Source organism: Ambystoma mexicanum, chromosome 5p (assembly GCF_040938575.1).
Source record: "Ambystoma mexicanum isolate Mex_15411 chromosome 5p, UKY_AmexF1_1, whole genome shotgun sequence".
Lineage (NCBI taxonomy): Eukaryota > Metazoa > Chordata > Amphibia > Caudata > Ambystomatidae > Ambystoma > Ambystoma mexicanum.
Window position 1 is genome coordinate 651,955,347 of NC_090930.1, and position 19,070 is coordinate 651,974,416.

At 47.3% G+C, this 19,070-nt stretch overlaps 1 protein-coding gene across 2 annotated transcripts in view; it reads left to right on the top strand.

Moving 5' to 3' along the window:
* CSTF2 (cleavage stimulation factor subunit 2) overlaps positions 1-19,070 on the top strand; it is a 557,664-nt gene that overhangs the window by 177,169 nt on the left and 361,425 nt on the right. For both annotated transcript variants that reach the window (XM_069613003.1, XM_069613004.1), the window contains exons 5-6: positions 16,009-16,128; positions 16,276-16,392. In XM_069613003.1, the coding sequence (XP_069469104.1) occupies positions 16,009-16,128; positions 16,276-16,392 (237 nt within the window). The remainder of the gene's footprint in view (positions 1-16,008; positions 16,129-16,275; positions 16,393-19,070) is intronic.

A 19,070-nucleotide genomic window follows, 5' to 3' on the forward strand; every position in this document is an offset into this window, starting at 1 on the left:
TAGAATCTTTTTCTGCCTTTCATAGAGATGTTGGAGTTCCGGTGACGAGCGGGTGAAATGGCACAAAAAGGAATCCTAAATGGCGTAGTCCGTCAGCTGGAGTCTGGAATGAACTGACTAACGTATTCCGGGTAAGCAAAAGAGGAGAGATAGAGGCTCCGAAGCACGATCAAAGCCTGCTGTGGCAGCCGCTTGCAGAGAAGAGGAGGTGAAGCACGGCTGCAAAACCGGCAAGTCGAAGGCCGCGCATGAGTGCACCGTCCGAGAAGAGAAAGATGAGGGGGTGGGGGGTTAGCTCGGAGTGAAACCAGGCAAGAAAAAGTAGCAAAGGGTAAAGGAACACTGAGTGTTTACAAACCAAAAAAAGCAAAGGGTGAAAACCCAGAGGTTGCACCGCAAGGAATGCTGGCAGGGCGTGGAATAAGAACCTCCCAGCCAGCGTTGGTAAAGGAAAGACTAGACCGTCGCCACACACCGCAGAGAAAGAATGTGATGGAACTGTTAATGGCTGCCCCACCTATACCGATTCCACAGCCTCCAAGCACCCTGACGCGTGACAGTGTCAGAGGGTGACCTTGGACTGTCCTCTCTGGGATGTCCTGGTTTTATGCACAGGGGCGATACTTTTCTTTCTCAGACCTTGGGTTTCCCCTTTGTCTCTTTCTTCCTGGAATTAGAGGTTTGTTCTTCCTGTGGACTGAGTGCTATGGGTACCTCTGTAACAACCCATTGAGAGTCATCTAAAGAGAGCTCTTTGGCCTTCCTAGTCTGCTCCTGCTTCCTTTTACTGGGATGCCTGAGGGCGCTTGATGCAACTCGAAGTGCTTTTAAGTCATTCCCCAACAGGACTCTCCCAGGCACCTCATTCTGTACACTGACTAATATTCTTAGTCATATTGTTGCATTGGATTAGAGCCGGTAGTATTGGAACCATCTGGAGAGGGCCTCAAGCAAGCTAAGTGGGACTTTTGGGTGCCATAGCAACATCCTCGGATTTGAAAAAGGGTTCATCCAGTACTGTAATGCTGGCCCCAGGGTCTCTAATTGCAGGAGTCTCCTGTCCATTAACAAGTACACTGTCCTTGTTATAGTCTTTTGTGTTATCTGGAATAGTGTTATACACATCTACATTCTGTTGTTCCCACAGACCCAGGGACACTAAAGAAACACTGGCTGAGACTCCAATGGAATCTTCAGCCAATAGATGAGTTTCCACTTGCCATATGTACTTCTCCCTCCCTCATGGATTAAGGTCTAGGAGGCAGTGTGGACCCCTGAAGATTTACCCTTGCATCTGGGATCCCCTTTCACGTGGTCAGTTGACCCACAAACCTAGCATTTACCAAATGTTTTCTGGAATTGGGGCTTCTGCTGACCTCCCTCTGGTTTAGCACCAGGGGTTTCACTAGACTGCCTGGTCTCCCATATGGTTTACCCTTCTTATATTTGTGGCCCTCTTTTGGGTGGTTGGATTTGAAATTCTTTGTCATCTTTCTTGTGCTGCTTCCCCTCATCCTTTTTGTGAGTGGCCCCAGAATCCTTGTCAGTAGCCCTTATGGCTACGCACAAGCCTTTTCTAGCTTCTTGGGATCAATCTCTTTTGAGTCAGCCAAGTGCTTTCTCAGCTCAGGAAAGCAGGCATCAAAAATAGATTCCAACAAAAACAGATTTCTCATTCCTTCAAAGGTCCCTTAACCCATCCATCTATGCTTTTCAAACATTTACACACCCAGGTAGCCCAAGGGGTATCATCAGTCTTAGAGGGTCCTAAACCTCTTAAGGTACTGGGAAGGAGTTCTCCCAAACCTGGCTATCAAAGCCAGCTTCACATTCTCATACTTTGTCCTTTCAAGTTCCCCCACCTCCATTACAGCATCAGTTGCAACATGGGGGAGCCTAGACAAAAGCCAAGCAATCGACTGATTCCCTGTGAGACCTTGAATCCCATGATTGAATTCAGAAGCACTCAACCAATCCAAAATATCGTTTTGCCTCATACATACTCGCTGCTTCTTTGGGCAGGCGTGGCCTCTTTGGACTGCAAGACCTAGAGGAGGTCTGAGAGGGAAACCTTTTCAAGAGAAAATCTTTTCATTTTAAGAGCATGTTGCATTTTCAGTTCCCTGAGGTTGATGTACTGATGTTTGGCTTCAGCTTGAGCCAATATTCTTTTAAATTCCAATTCGTCTCATTTTTTCAAGAGACACACCTTCTGGACTCTGATGGACCTTGTGGGGGTCCCAGTGGACAAAGGTTGAGGCAAAAGGGCAGGCTGAGGCATAGAGGGGTTCCTATCCTGGGACTCCTCTTCCTCCTCCCTAACATTAGAGTTATACTTTGAATGATCATCCTCATTATCAATTTCCACATTTTCTTTTAGGGGTTGCAGACCTACTATTCAACCTTTGGTGCCCTAACAACCTTGTAATCAATTCATTTTTCTTTCCTTTAACAGAGAGATCCTGATCCTACACATCTTTCAGTTGATCTACTGTTAGACTGCTCAGGGCTTCCTGCTTGAAGTTAACCATATTAGACATGTTACAATTGCTATTCTAGTGGAGCTTCGCCTCAACCTGTGTTTTTCAGACTTATCACAAAGGTTGGGTCTCTATTGCCAGGAGGTCAAGGTTATTGTAGTGCACCCAAAGGGTACTGCATACAATCTTGCCTAATAGTGCCGCAGGGTCTGCAAGTCGCTGCCAGCAGCAACAGTTTTCCCTTTAACCACAGTTCCAGTCCAGAGGAGCCCCGGGCGTCTCGCCCATCAAACATGCTCCCCCCTCCTGGGCCAACCGAACCCTTGCTCAGTCCCAACAGCAACTCCCTGTGCAGCGCTGGGAGCCGGAATCAAGGTTGTCCTACAGGCCCTTCTGCCTCCTTCTGACACTTCATTGTTTCGTGGCGCCTGGGGTCCGGCGTTCATGCAGGTGTGATGTGGGCCAGAGCAGCTGTGTCAGTTTGCCCTCTGAACAGGTAAGCATGCTTGAGTCTAGCCTGTGGCCACAGGCAGCAGGGCAGGTCACGGGCAACACCTACCCCACTCAGTCACAGTGGCCCAGCAGTACTGCAGTTGGGGGCATCCTCTTCAGGTCTTGCTTCCTCCTGGCCGTCTCGGTGGCCGCAAACCGCTCCTCTATGCCGCCCACGCCGGGCCTGCCGTGACGCCCCAGGAAGTGAGCGGCACTCCAGCACACAAAGCCCTTCTACGAGCTGTGGCCACTGCTGCTCCAACACTGCTGGCCCTTCTCAGTTTGCAGTACACCGATCTGCTCAGCCTACATGTAGAGCAGCGCTCGGGGCAATTTCGCTTTGCGGCAGTCTGGAATTATATTGCACCAGTGTTGGGCAAGATTGTATGTAGTAAACCTGTGGAGACTACACCAGTCTCGGCAATAGGTAACACAACGTTTGGCATGGTAGAGTGACTGAGCAGCCAGGCTTGTCTGAAGAGGGGTCAATGTGAGCTGTGGGGTTGCAACATAGTTTCACAGTGACATGTATTCAAATAACACTTGTACTCAAGGTTTCGTGATTAAACAATTATTTATTATTTTAAGTCGGTTTTAATGTAAGGCTTCTTTAAAAGAGAGCAATTGGCAACAGTAAAAATACACTTCAAAATACACTCTGTTAGGGAGAATTCTCAGAAATGTGCTGATGCCTCTCAACTTGGAGACCGCTAGATCTTTTGCTGGACTTATAATTTCCAACTCGGAGAGAGTGAGACCTTTTCCCCACTCATGTAATTTTCCTGTGATTTATACTTTCTTTTGACTTTGGAGTCTGACAAACTCCATATGCATCATCTTTGCATTGTGACACACAGCACCTTCAGTGCAGTGGCACAGGGAAGTCTGTAAAATTTTCCAACGGTTTAAATACCTTTTCTTGGTGAAACTGTTTCCAAGAGCAGTGAAGTGAAATTGTTGTATCGTCCCGGGAGGATAGATCGGCGGCAACGCGCGTGCCTTGGAAGCAAGATGACGCGAAGCAAAACAGGTTCGATCCCCGGGTCTGCGCTTGGAAAACTCTGCGTGTTTAAGCGCGTTATAAATACGCAACTAAGACCCAAAACAACAATTATGCAACAACCACCCCCCCAAAAAAAAAAAATTCTGTAACAGCGACTCGATGCCCGCGGGCTGTGTGAGCGCTTTAAAAATGTAAAATAAATAGACCCAGCACCACATCATCTTACCTTAGTGTGCTGGAGGGGTTACTTGGTATCCCCTTTGTCTAGTTTCTCATGTAAAATGTTTTATGTTGCCCTTTCTAAAATTAATGGCTGGTGGCAGTGATTTACATTTTACTACCATTGTGTGCTTTAACTGCGGGCTGCGTTCGCAGCTGCAGTAAGGCACCCATGGGAGCCCATTTTGTCAAAATGGCCCCTGTCTTCTTTTTTCGCCATTACTTGTCAGAAGGGTCCTTCTTGAGATTTACTCTGCGCGCCAAACAAGGTTTGGTCCCTTTGTTAATTTCGTCTTTGGCGGGATTCATGAGTGAAGCCTGCCTCTGACTCCAGTATGGCTGGCAGGCAGGGGCAGGATGTGAGGGAGGTACCAGACATTCCCTGTGCTTAATCCCCTTGGTTACAGGAATGCAACCAAAAGTGATGGGCTGGCTGACTGTCTGGCAAGGACAGCCACCCTGCTGTGTGATTGACAGCTAGGCTGGAATGAATGGGAGAAACCTACATAAAAGACAAGGCTTTTTGGCTTGGAAGGCAGAGTAGACCACTGGGCGAAGGAATCCGAAGAAGAACTTGGAAGAGACGCCTGCTGCAACTCCTGGACGGTTGGTTTGCCCGGTGAATCCCTGCTGCAGTGCTGAAGCTCAGAATTCGTTTCGACTAGAGAAGCCCTGCAAGGACGATTACTCCCCTTGAGTTAGTTGGACCAATTGACTCCAAAGTGAACTCGTTTGGATTTCCTCTCTGAGTTAACTGTACTTCTGCTGCTGCAACAAGGGCCAGGGAGAAGAACACCAGATTGTGTGTGTTGCTTTTAAGTCAGACGTGAGTGCCAGGAAGATCCTCCAGACTTCGCTGAAGCAGTACTGACCAAGCCTGAGCCACCTCAACAGAGTGCCGGTCCCCAGATGCGAGGAAAGTCCAGAGTGGTATCCAAGAACCACAGTGTTGCTGTTTGCTGTCAGACACGAGGAGCTGAAACACTGAAGAACCGCTGAATCCAAGTTTGTCCATTGCTGCCACTTAGCTTCCCATTGCAGAGCAGGAGTCACCAGACGTCCTCCCTCTTGTCCCCACGACTGAGGCTCAGGAACAGGATCTGCAGAACTGTACAGGAACAGAATCCAGCTGGAACAATTTCTTCTAACCTGAGGTACTGTAAAGTCTAAGAACTTACCTCTTGTGTAGCCTTGCTTGCTCTCAGTGGAGAACTGCCTTGGTTACCTTGCAGAATTGCGAAAGCTTTGCCCCTCACAAACCTCCCAGCTTGTGGCCCTTCAAGTGTTCTATTTATAACAAACATTTCTAAAAACTTTGCAAGACTTTTTTTACCTACCTGCAAAAGAAGTTCTTCAGCTCCCCTTGACATTTTGCGATTAACATTGGTTGTCTTGGCCCCCTGAGAGACTCCTCTTTACCTCTGACTTTGTGCTTTGGCCTTTTCCCCCCATGAAAGGGTTAATTTACTCTGCATTGGAAGGTGTTAAAAGTACTTACCTGTTTGTGAATTATTTGTTAACTTTTTGTTTTATTCCTCTTCTATCTTTTACACCAAACTCAGTATTGCTCTAAATGTACCAGTGTTACATCAATGTGCACAGTGTCCTAGCTATTTAAGTCACCTGAGGGCGTAGGAAATGTCTGTGTGCCATCCCCAATGGGCGTCATCTGATTTAGAGCCAATAAGTGTTTTGAAGTGTATTTTAATTGCTACATATATTGCTCCGTTCTGAAGAAGGCTTATACAACTGACTGTGAGCTAAATTAATAATTGTTTTATCAAGAAACCTTGAGTGTAAGAGTTTATTTGGGTACTTGTCACTGTGAATCTGTGTAACCACCCTACTGCTCACATTGATCACTCTCAACCTGTGTAGTGCAGACTTGGACCAAAGGTTGGGTTTATATTGCCAGGAGGTCATGGTTGTTGTAGGGCACCCAAAGGGTACTGCACCAAATCTTGCCTAACGTAGTTCTCAGGGAAAATGAAAAAATATAAAAAAGGAAAACCCAAACTGTCCCCGGCAACGCAGCACAGAGGGTGCTGTGTGCTGAAAAAGTCTAACCTAGATGCCTTTTAGAGCTATGGAGGAAAGCAGATTTCATAGAATAAGGTCATACAAAAGGAACAGCGTTCCCAAAAGTCAGAGCAAGTAAGAATTAATGAGGGGGGAAAGACTCCCCTCATTCAGGATAGAAAGAAAAAGGTCCAGAAGTCATGCAAAATGTGCTGAGGCGTCTCGCTAGTAGAGGGGTTTAAGCATAAAACGGATAAATCTCCCCAACACCTTCCTACAGCCCTCACTCCCTCCTAAGATAAGCCTGTCTGCTCGGTCATTGCTATTGTTATCTCCGGTGGTACAGCCTTATTAAGAGTTGGACATTCTGTTTTTTGGCTAAACTATAGTTTTATAAAATCCTGGTAGCATTTTTGAAAGGTATAGGATGAAATTAAAGAGTTAAAATTACCGACCCCACCAAAAGACCTAAAAACCGTACCACTAAAAGTTCAAACCTTTGGTGGAATGCATGTTTTGGTGGGGTCGGTTAAAAAATAAAATGCTGCAGCGGTGTCCCCCGCAACACTCCGCTCACCATACTTTACAGTATAGTGAGTGGGAGTTGCGGGGGACAACCCCAGCTGACCAGAAAAAAAAAAAAGAAAAAAACCAGAACTTTTAAATGCGGACATTTCCATCGCGGGAAGTTTTGGCGCGAATAAATCACACAGATCCCTTTAGAAATACTGTCCTAACACTATGCTGCACATGTACACGTGTAACCTGCAAATGCCACTTAAGTTCTTTTTATATTGGGCTTTCTTGTATTAATGTGCTTATACTTGTGAGCCCTTCAATTTGCAAACGCAAAATCTATTGCTTGGCTTATGCTGGTGACCTCTCTAATTGACTGTACCGCAGTATGGTTACAGCATCTGGTCAAACGAATGGAACAGTATGCTAAACCAAACGTTTTGTTTGTTAATTCATTAAGATCAAACATCCTTATATTTGGAAAACAATTCCCAAAAAAAATCGAATTGGACAATGAATCGATGTACTTTCCCAATTGTCAAAAAGGTCAAATACTTAGGTTTTCATCTGCATACCACCTAATCACTGCTTATCGCCTAATCACTAAAAACTCTTAACTGTTGAATAGGAAAGCAAGATACTACAATAAACATGCCAAATGAAAAATTGCTTAACACTCTTTGTAGAATTTTGCTCTTACCGCTGCTTACATTTCATAAAAGCAAAGTGATACCAGTCATGCTGTATGGCTTGGAACTAAATCCTTGTGCACGTATTACTAATTGGTCTTGCCTAGAAGGTCTGTTGTGGAAGACACTGCGTTTACCCATGTCCTTGCTAATTTCTCGGCTGCGTTGTGAACTTGATTTACACTCTTTACAATCTTACTTCAATTGGAAAGTTCTTGCATTATATAGATCCATTTTGGATCCACGCGTGAACTCCCTCTATGAAGACATTGAGGCCCTTGGTGTGTCAACAGATGCTGAAATCATTTTACAAACTTGTGAATCAACTAGCAAAATACTTGTTGCAAATCCTGACGGTGAAACGATCACTAATGAGAGCTGACTGGATTTTCGCTAGATCATCCTTTTCTTGTATGACTGTTGGGGAGAATTCTCATAATTGTGCTAATTCCCTTCACCTTAGAGACCCCCAGCAACTTTGCTGGATTTTGACGACCTGATTTTTTTTTACCTGGAAAGAGTCTGAACCTTTTTCCCCCCACTCTTTCGTGTATTTTGATGTGCATTTTACTTTTGTGTTCTTTGATTATGGAGTTTTAAGATCACTCCATAGGCATCTTCTTTTCATGTGTTATACAGCACCCTCAGTGCAGTGACACAGGGATGTCTTTTAGACTTCTAAAAGGTTTAAATACCTTCTCTGGCATGAACTACTGTTTCCCAGAGAATGTAAAGTTGAATTGCCTTTACTAGTCTTTTTAAATTCCTAGACCCAGCACACACTATCTTCCTATAGAGTGTTGGAGGGGATACCTAGTATCCCCTGTGTCTAAGTACTCATGTAGCAGTCAAATGCTACCCTTTCCTATTGAAAAGGCTGGTGGCAGTGGTTTTACAAAGAACCATGATTTTTCCCGACCGCGAACATGGCAGGAGCCATGTTTTTCAAGATGGCGCCTTAAGCCTCTTTGTTTAAACAGGTCCCAGTCGTCTTTTTTTCTCCATTTCCTTTTTGGAAAGGTCCTTCTAGAGTTTGTCTCTGCGCGCAAAACCAGGTTTGGGCCCTTTGTTTCCATGCCTTTGGCGGGCTTCAGGAGTGGAGGCCGCCTCTGGTGCCAGAGTGTCTGGGGTGAGCAGGAAGTGAGGGAGGTGCCCGAAACTCCCTGTGCGTAGTCTCCTAGGAGACCCAAATGCACTCTTGCGTGATTAGCTGGCTGACTGTCCGGCAAGGACAGCCACCCTGCTCAGTGAGTGGCATCTAGGCTAGAATGAATGGGAGAAAACGCTTTAAAAGCCGAGTCTTTTGGACTGGAAAGCAGAGTCGACCACGAGCAAGAGGACTGCTGCTGCAACTCCTGGACCGTTTGTTTGCTCGGTGAAGCCCTGCTGCAGGTCTGAATTGCCAAGTTCATCTCGACAGAGAAGCCCCTTCAAGGACGACTTCTTCCTTTGAGTTTGTGGGACCAATCAACTCGTAAGCCTCCTGGATACCATTTTCGGAGCTGGTTAGGATTATCCAGGGGGGGAGGATACCAGCTTGTATGCTTGAAGACAGCTACTCTATATGAAGATCTTCCATTTTCCCCGTGCAGTGCAGGAGTCCCCCGACGTCCTCCCTCTTGTCCCCACGACTGAGGCTCATGGACAGGAACGTCTTCAACTGCATCTTTTTCTTCTTTTCAATGTAACATTTTATTGGCATTTATTAACGGAGGCTTCGTTATTCTTTGTGACATGCTTTTGAGTGAAACATAATCAACAAGAAAAAGAAAACATGCCTCAACTAAGGTAAAAAGAACAAAAAGTCAAAACAAAAGGGGGGGAAAAGAAAGGGGGTGAGAGTTCCGGGTTGGTCCGTGGGAGGGGTCCCGTCAGTTTCAGATCAAAGTTACAGGCGCTGGGTGCGTTAGGGTCGGCCGCCATGTGCCTCGGTCCAGGGGGCCGCTAGGATGTTAGTCCATTTTAGTTAGCCAGCGGAGCGCTGGAGGTTGTCTGGCCATTCCCGGGAATCTTTCCACAAAGTCCAGGAATGGGCCCAAGGTGCTGTGGAACTTGTTTTGGTTGCCCAGGCGGATGGCAGTAATTTTCTCTGCTGCGGCGATGTCCCAGCATTGACCCACCACACGGCGATTGCTGGGCCTTTCCTGAAGTTTCCACAGCTTGGCGTTTGAAATCTTGGCTGCGGTCAGTAGGTGTTTGCAGAGGTCCGCCAGGTTGCCTTTCATCGGAACTGTCCTTCTCCCGTGTTTCCCATTAGGACAATGCCGGTGTCCCACGGTATTGATGGGCCTGTGATCTGTTGGATCTGCTCCAGGACCTCCCTCCAGAACTTCTCTGCCTTCGGGCATTCCCAGAGGAGGTGGATCAACAGCACTGTGTCCGTGCAGCCCCTCCAACAGTGTGGCAGGATAGCATGGCTGCAGTTGTGAAGGGTTTCTGGTGTCGTGTACCATCTGTAACAGACCTTAATGGCTCCCTCTTTGTTCGTTACACATTTAGAGGTCTTGTGGGTTCTTCTCCAGATGCACTCCCAGCTGGTCCCCAGTGTCATGTAGGGCTACTTAGAGTTAGGGTCTGCCCTGTCCGGCAGCCTGTACAGGGTCCAAATCTTCCCCCTGGGTGGGGTTGTCGTTAGCGTAAGCTCCAGTGCTGACAGTTCTGTGCCCATGTATTGTCATTTAGTCATGTGACAACCATTGACGGAGCTGGGTGTAGTGAAACCTCTGTTTCAGGTACCTGGAATTTTCTCTTGCAATCCTCAAAGGTGAGTAGAGAGTTTCATATGTAGAAGTCCACTACGCGCTGCCGGCTGCCCGCCTTCCACGTAGAAAAAACGTTCTGTCCTTGGCCTGGGTTGAAGTCCGGGTTCTCCCAGATCGGAGAGATTGGACCCACCGTGCTCCTGCATTTCCACCTCCTTGTGCCTCTTTCCAGCTGCTTACCGTGTTCCTGGTGGTCGAGAGGCGCCCGACATTAGGGGGATTTTTGGGCCATGGGATGTGTGGGAGGGATCCAAGTGGGTATTGGCTTCAGTCTTCCTCCAGCTTTAGCCCGCGGTGCTTGTTGATGCCAGGTTGCCACGCCAGGTTGCCACATGAATGCTGCCGAGAGCTGGGCGGCTAGGCAGTACCTTTCGACCTCGGGTACTCCCAGGCCTCTGGACCCAGGCTCCTAAGTAAGACTTTCCTGGCTTCTTGAGGCTTCTTGGCCCCTCCCCCCCAAACAAATTTTAGCATATTTGCTTGCAGTTTCTGTTTAGCTTGTTTAGGTATTGCTACCGGGAGGGCTTGGCAGTGGTATAGCAGTCTAGGGACCAAGATCATCTTAAGTGCTGCGATTCTTCTTAGCCAGGATATTTCCTGATCTTGCCAGCGGGCCATATCCGACTCTAGGTCCTTCAGCAGGGGCGGGAGGTTTAGTTTGTAGGTGTGTTCTGCTAGCTTCGGTAGGCAGATGCTTAGGTAATTTAAGTGGGATCTGGCCCACGGGATTGGGAGGCAGGCCGCTATAGAGTCAAGCGTTGCTTTTGTAATGTTGATGCCCAGTGCTGTGGACTTCGTGAGGTTGATTGAGAACCCTGATGCTGACTTGAAGCTGCTTAGCTCCTCCCATAGCGCAGTGAGGGATGTGCTTGGCTGCGTAAGTGTTAGCAGTACATTGTCGGCGTATAGGGCCGCTCTGTAGGTATCGTCCTTGAATTTGAGGCCCAGGATTGCCGTGTTCTGCCGGATTCTGGAGGCGAACGACTCCATTGACAGGGCGAAGACGAGAGGCGACAAGGGGCAGCATTGGCGTTTGCCTCTAGTGATTTCGATTCTTGGAGATCTGGCGCTGTTGATCCTCAGGGTTATGGTGGAGTGTTGATAGTTGGCCATTGTCCATTTCAAAAATTTCGGGCCAATTCTGTAGTGACAGGGTCTCCCTCATATAGCCCCAGTCCAGCATGTCAAACGCCTTGTGTGCGTCGAGCGAGGCCACCACTGGCTCTTCTCCAGTTCTATTGACTGTCTCAATGATGTTTAAGGTGTGCTTGATGTTGTCTGAGGTGTTGCGCCCGGGTATGAGGTCTGGGAGGAGCACGGCGAGCCTGCATGCCAGTAACTTTGAGAAATATTTATAGTCTACATTCAGTAGAGCACTTGGGCGGAATGACGCGCAGAGTTCTAGGTTTGCTCCTGGTTTTGGAATCAAAACTGTGACCGATCCCTCCATGGAGGGGGTGGTGGAGCAAGTTTCGAGGAAGGAGTTGAAAAATGAAGCTAGGTGGGGGGCCAGGATGTGGTTGTATGTATTGTAAAATTGCACGGGCAGCCCGTCTGGGCCAGGAACAGTGTTTTTCATGGAGCGGATCACTTCAGACACCTCCTCCAAGGATATAGGGTCTTCCAGGGTGTTAATCTGTGGTTGGCGAGGTGGCCTTGGGATCGTGTTCAGGTAGGCAGCATGTGCTGACGCTTCCGTAGGGTTCCCTGACATTACCTTCCTATGGTGCTCAGTCATGATGGTCATCTTTTCGGCCTCAGAGCAGTGTGGGGTCCCGTAGAACTGCAATGTTGTTCCTGGTGTGTATTTTCTTGAGCTTATATACGAGTAGGCGGTTGGCTTTGTTGCTGTTCAGGTAATAGTGCTGCTTCGTGTATGTCAACGCTCGGGCTGTACGGTCTGCGAGGTGCATTTCCAGGGCTGCTTTGCGTAGCTCCTTGTTGATTGGCGTTGTTTATGGTTTGCCTCTTTCTGTGCTACCTCCGTTTCCAGTTCTTCTGATTTTAGCTGGTGCCGGCGCCTGTGTGCTGCTGAACAGTTCATGGTGACCCCGCAGATCACTGGCTTCATGGCATCCCACACCATAGCCTCTGTAGGCCCTTTCCCCAAGTTCTTCGTGAAGTAGTTAGTGGGGGCTTCCGACAACTCCAGGTTGTCTGCAGTGTCCGTGAGGAGATAGTCCTGCAGCTTCCAGGCTCTGTGTCGTGGTGTTGGTAGGCTTCCGTCTGGAGCTGCGCTATGACTGGGGCGTGGTCGGAGATCACTCTCAGGCTGATTTGTGATGCTCACGATGCTTGGGAACGGTGAGCTTGAGATGAGTAGATCTATCCTGGAGAGACCCCTGTGGACATATGAAAAGAAAGTGTAGTCGCAAGTCTTGTCGTTCGCCAGCCTCCAGTCTTCGATTGTCTCCTTCTCTCTTAGGAATTCCTTGAACCCCAGTGCCTTCGTGAAGTCTGTTCCAGTGGACGGCAAGGTCTTATCGATGGTTGGGTCCGGGGTGAGATTGAAGTCACCTTCGATCAGTAGTTTGCCTTTGGCAAAGGACGATATGACTGGGAGGATCCTACGTAGGAAGCGCTCCTGGGCTTCGTTTGGGCAGTAGATTGCTATGATAGTTATTGAGAGCTCGACCAGTAGGCCTTTAATCATTAGGAACCTGCCCTCGGGGTCCCCTTTGACCGTGACCTTTGTCAGTGCCGCTGATTGACTGAGCAGGACTGCCATCCCTCCCCTCTTCTGGCTATAGGATGCAAAGTATCTTTTAGGGAACCTTTGGTATCTGACTCTCTGTTCGTCCGCAGCTAGGAGATGGGTTTCTTGTAGAAAGACTACATCCGCCTCTAGATGGGTCAGGCGGTGTTCCACAGACTTCCGTTTCCTGGGGGATTTGAGGCCCTGGACATTCCAGATGATCGTCAGGTTCTTAATGGATGACCCCAATTCGCAGGGGCGGTTTGCAGCTAGTGAGCACCATCATGCTCCGCTTATTGTCGGCCTGTGCAGGCGGCTGCCAGGTGAGCTGGGACCTGTGTTGGGGGTTTCCCTCCCCGCCTTGGTGGCCTCCCCTCTTCCCCCCATTCGAACAAAACTTGATCAACTGGGCCAGCCTTCGACCAACGGGGGCTCCGGCTGGGCCATCGCAAACATTTGAAGATGAGACCCTGAGGCCTCTTTTTCGTGGAGGTGAGAGCTGTATGTGAGCTTGAGGTGTTGTTTTACTTAAAGAATTTGGTGTGTTCAGTGTTAGTGGCTGGCGTCTGGTTTTTGGAAATGCTTGTCGGTTCCGGGGGAGCCTGGGTGTCGGTGTCGCCCCACCTTAGCTTTCATTGCTTGGGCGCTTGCCTTTGAGTGGGGGTCCCCTGATTCTTTGACGGCGCCTCTCCACCCGGGACCAGGACCGGTTAGAGTTCTGCCGGTCTTCTTAGTCTGAGGGCGCTTCCTCGTTGGTATCTCACCCTGCTGCCGGGTTCAGTTCGTGGCCTACCGCCCATCCCTATCCTGGGGGAGCGCGTATCATTAGTGCTGGCAATGCTCCGACGTACCTGATTAAAGCTGATTCTCGTATATTTGTTGGGTAAATTGTCCCAACCGTCCGTGACCAGAAGCACTACTCGCTCACAGCGCACACAGCGTTCTAGCTGGGGGGGAGGAATTGGCGACTCTCCCCACACTGCCAGTGTATTATCAGGTAGTTGCGGCTCGCCTTCCCGCTGGATGTTGAGCAGAACGCAGCTTTCTCACGCCTCTTGCTACAGCTTAAAGTATTCTTATTATCGCGCCCTGATACCTTCGGGTCTGGCAAGCACTGTGGTGTATTCAAGTGAGGCAATGAAAGTTACGGCCCTCTGTGGGGTCACGAGGCAGTTTGTTGCGATGAGATCGCTGGCCCCTGCGCCTGTGGACGTACAGCAGCATGCTTCCCTGGGTTGCCATCTGATATTGCCAGTATCCCTGCTCTGTGAGGCCCAGAGTTCACTGATGACACTGTACTCCTTACTGTTAGTCTGTGGGTGGAAGCGAAGCGTGGAGGGCTGCTGCGTATGATGGGGGGCCTCTGATTAATTGTCCACCACTGAGAGATGTTGGAGAGAGGGGCCCCCTGCTGTCTGGTGCCGGTCCGGGGGGTGGGGGGGCTTCATTCCCTTCTAAATTATTGCGTTTGGGAGTGTTTGCTGGGGCTGAGAGCCGCGGCGATTGTATCCTCCGGCAGGAGCTCCTTCAAGATGCAGCATTCTTGAACGGGCTCTCTAGCGCCCCCCCCCCACTGCATCTTTTTCTTCATACTAAGGTGCCAACCCGATTGAGAGAACTTACCTCTCGCAGTGAAAGTTTGTGAAACTTTCCCAACTTGGAGGCCTTATCGGCTTGTGACCCAACATATGATTTGTACAAACTACTTCTGAGAACTTTGGCAAAGACTTTACCGTTGACTACAAGAACTGCTTTTTGTTATCCAAGACACTAGCCCATTGACTTTGGCCTAGGCATATTGAACTGAATCGAGACCTCTAGTGAACTGAAACTATTTGCACTGCATAAGAAAGTATTTGTGATCTATTCTATAAACCTGTGCCTTTTTACTCCCATTGAAAGTAACTGAAATGCTCCTATTTCAGGGGAGCCTAATTTACTTAGAAACATATTGGAGTGGTATTGAAGATTATTTGTGTATAATATTAAGTTGCCTCCTTCTAGTGAATGTTTTCTAAATGATTGTAATAAATTGAGAAGTATTTTACTATGAAACCTTCTGTATACGTGTTTACTTGAACCACTGTGATTGTAATACATCTGTGTAACATCCTTGTACTGCTCACATTCCCTCTTGAGATAAGCCTGGCTGTTCAGCTCGCTACCACAAACTGTGTAGTAGAGACTGAAACCAAAGGTTGGTTTGGCTTACACCTGTAGTCCTAATTGTATGTGGTGGTCCCAGAGGGTACTGAATGCAATGCTGTCTAACAATGACACATATTAGAAATGTCAGTGTCTGTGAACAATCTAGTAATTATGTACCTCCTTATCTAAGATTTTTAGAATCCACTCTGGCGTTCTAATCTGCTACGATTCCGTCTTCACTCCGTTAAAACTAACAAAACTGAAATCATTTGGCAGAACATGCATCAAGTTGCTGGTGAAAGTAATTTATGTGGTGAGGGATATCCTCAAGATTTGAGGCATATTCTCATAACCGGTACAGCAACACACACTCGAAGGAAAGACATTTTGTAAAGTTTGTGAATGAAACTGAATGGCTTAATACTCAGGAATTCTACAATATACTTTTGTCTAGAAAGGAAATTTCTTTGTCGATTCCATTGCTAAAACTCTTAGATTAATTTTATTCAAATCACAGCGTAATTCAAATCGCTTCAGTTGATATTCAATTAAACAGTTTGATTGCTTTGATACATGTTTAGAATGTGTATTTGTTGAATAACCTTTTTTTAATTTGGTGTGTTTTTTTTTTTAATGTACATTGTCTGTGTGAAATAAAGTCTAATTGTGACTAACCACACCATAAAAAAAAAAGTTGCTTTTACATTGGTTGCAGCATGAATGTGTGCTGCAACACCCAGTGGATGGTTCTCTATGGCTTTGCAGCGTTCAGGAATGCAGTTAATATTTGTAGCCTGTTCTCGGAGGAGTAGATTGTGTCTGACTTGCACCTTGAAGGTATGTTGTCTGACAGATGTTTTTGTGTTGCATTTTTAGGGTTTTTTGCTTTGAGGTTGCCATTGTTTTTCATATGATCCATCTCTAGTTGATTACTGTTTGTGTAATGTCTTTTGCATTCCCACTAATGATGTACGTTTCTTCTCAGTTATGTGTGCAAAACAGCCCACAGGAGGCACGAAATATGCTGTTGCAGAACCCGCAGCTGGCCTATGCCCTTCTTCAAGCCCAGGTGGTGATGAGGATTGTGGATCCAGAGATTGCTGTAGTAAGCATGTGTTTCACAATTCTTTCCTATTTGGGGAAAACCTAGATTTAGGTTTAAAGCGACACATGTACCTTTATTCTAGCCTTTCCATTCTGTTCATGAGCTGTTTTGTTTTCTTTTTTTCTTCTTCCCACCGTGAACTTTCAGAAAATTCTGCATCGCCCAACCATCGTCACACCTCTTAACCAGCAGAAGCCTTCAGGCCCCGGTCCGAATCCACAAATAAATCCGGCAAATCCTCCTGGTTCGCAACCTCCACAAATGGTAAGTTGTACTAGTTAAATCCTTGTTGGTAAGATTTTCATTTCAGTGTTGTATCATCCTGACCTGTCAACCCCAAGACTTTTTTCTGGATTTTATGATTATTTTTCCCTAATCTCTAGGTGAATGGGAATAATTTTTTCACCTCTCACCTAGTCTTTTACTCTTTATGGGTGACCTTTTCATGTCTCTCTAGTGTGTTTGTATTGATGGTTCTCTAACTTTTGGTCTTAGGCAAGGTTGCCACTTGGGGCTTCCCTTTTTAATTCTTATTTCTTGGGTTAACTACTGTTCCCAAGAAGTAAAGTGGGATTCCCATCTCCATTACATTTATTTTAGTGAGCCAGCACACCACACTTAATGTTGAGTGCGCGTTGGGTAAGAATTAGTGCATGCCAACTGGTTTGGAACGGCACAAGACTTATCTCTTGGTATTATGTAACCCACCTTTTAATATAGGCCAGTACTACATGCGTAGGTAGTGTGACTGAGCAGCCTGGCTTATCTTAAGAGGGGGTAATGTGAGCTGTAGAGCTGTGCAATGAAATCAGTAAGTACAGGTATCCAAGTAAACACCACGCACTTAGTTATATAATACATTATTTATACGCAGATATTTAAAGCCTTCTTTAAAAAGCAGCAATTAGCTGTGAAGACGTTTATTCCCCAAATACAAATCCCAAATTCGGAATAAATGGACACACCCCAGTAGGGACTGAGACCAGGAGAAAGATTGCAAGTTGAACATAGTTTTATATCAGACAAAAGATGCACACAGAGCACTCTGCTGCTCTGAGAGCTCTCTGCCAGATAATACATAAACAGTACATTATAAAGAGAAAAAACGTCATGTCACACAGTGAAGAAGTAACATCGTTCATTGGTGGGCCCCTATGGCTCAGCATATAGCGATATATAGTGCCAGACTCCAATTGGTTGCTGTGGCAGTCTGCGGGCACGTGGGTCAGCTGGGCTCATCTCCACGGGGTGATGGTCCGGTTTTGTTCCACAAGTTGTAACTGTACTAGTTAATCTAAACTACACAATTATTGGCATGCAAAGAGAGATATTGGGCATAAAACCTATACCAGAATGAGGGGAGGGTCACCTATAAATCGTGGGCAAACATATGCACATTCTTAACCTAGACCTGTGAGGGTGCAGGGGTGCGGTGGTCTCTGCACATTCTTAACCTGGGTGTCCCTCTGTGGGGCTTTGATCTGTGATTCATTCTCCCCGGTGCGTCATTGTTCAAACAACTGGATTGATGGGTGTTAGTCCATGGAGAATATATGATCACACAGGATTAGGTATATGGGGGGGGCAATCTAGGGTGGCCCATGGGGCAAGGGTCACACAAACAGTTGCATCAAAGTTGAGCAGGGGGGCAAGATGATGTGCAGGCAGTAATTTCTAAAGGTGGGGGGTCGAGGGAGCAGGTTTGTGGAGAGGGTTCAATACACAAGTCAAGATTCGACCTCGTCATACACAGGGCAATGAGTTCAGAGCAAGAGAAGGAAAACTGTAACTGTTTGCAACAATTCGCTCCTGGGCTTCCGTGAGAACAGGGCCTGTGCGGCGTAGACAGGAGAGGAGGAGGAGGTGGTGGGGGATGTCAGAGCTGGCTGTGCGCAGCGGGGGGGGTAAGGGGAGAGCAGGCTTTTTTAGAGATCATTGTGCGGCCTAGTACAAAGATAGTCTGGGGTGACACAAAATGGAGTCTGAGTGTATCATCCAATGGCTTCCTTCCACTGTCAGAGGAAAGACAAGGGGGACGTCTTCCCCGCGATGTGCTGAGCAGTAGGCTTTTTTCGTGCAGAATGTACGGGGGGCAAAAGACCCTTCCTCCCTTACATTCCCCCCCTTTCATTACTCCTAAAGTAACGAATAACCTTGGTTATTGGTGCGCCTACGGTCTTCTGCCTCCATTACTGCTTCATCCCAAGTTGGAGTTCCCTTTATTGGCATCCAAGCCCTGCACACGGACCTTAGGCTCTGACCCCTTCTTGCATATTCATCGGAAGTGAAGGTCATGTATATGCACCCACCATCCCTAGAGAGACCCACCCACACCTCCTTAACCCATTCTAGTTCATGGGGTTCTTTGATGGTTGAATGATACAAATGATCCATTCTGTCCCCTGTGTTGTACACTGCTGTCATTCAGTATTTGGGCTCTTGGGTATCCCTTGTTTGAAGGTGTGCATCTTTCACATCATGAGGCACCTTTGCCCACTGTCGCCATCATTGCACTACTAGGCATAGATTTTGCACAGCATCGAACCCATACCTGGCTCGCACACAAAATCAGCATCAAAAATACTATGATGGGGACGCGTAGCTTCATTGCAGTCCCAAACTAGGAAGGGACCCAGTCATAAATTGTATTGAACCAGTCACTTTTACACCGCCCTTCTTCATCCTTTCTCTGAGGTTGTGTACCGCATTTATTACGTGTGATAATGTCCCGTTGTCGGCAGAAGGCACAAATGTGCAAAATGCACTCCCCATTTTTTGGCAAGTACTGCCTTCCATTGCTGTGAGGAGGTCTAGGACTTAGCGGTTTTGCATGGTCATCAACCGCAGAGCTTCAAGTTCCACTTTGATGACATTGAACCCCTCTTCGGTGTCGTTTGCGAGTTGGATTAGCTCCCACCTCACAATTTCTAACCACTTGGCAT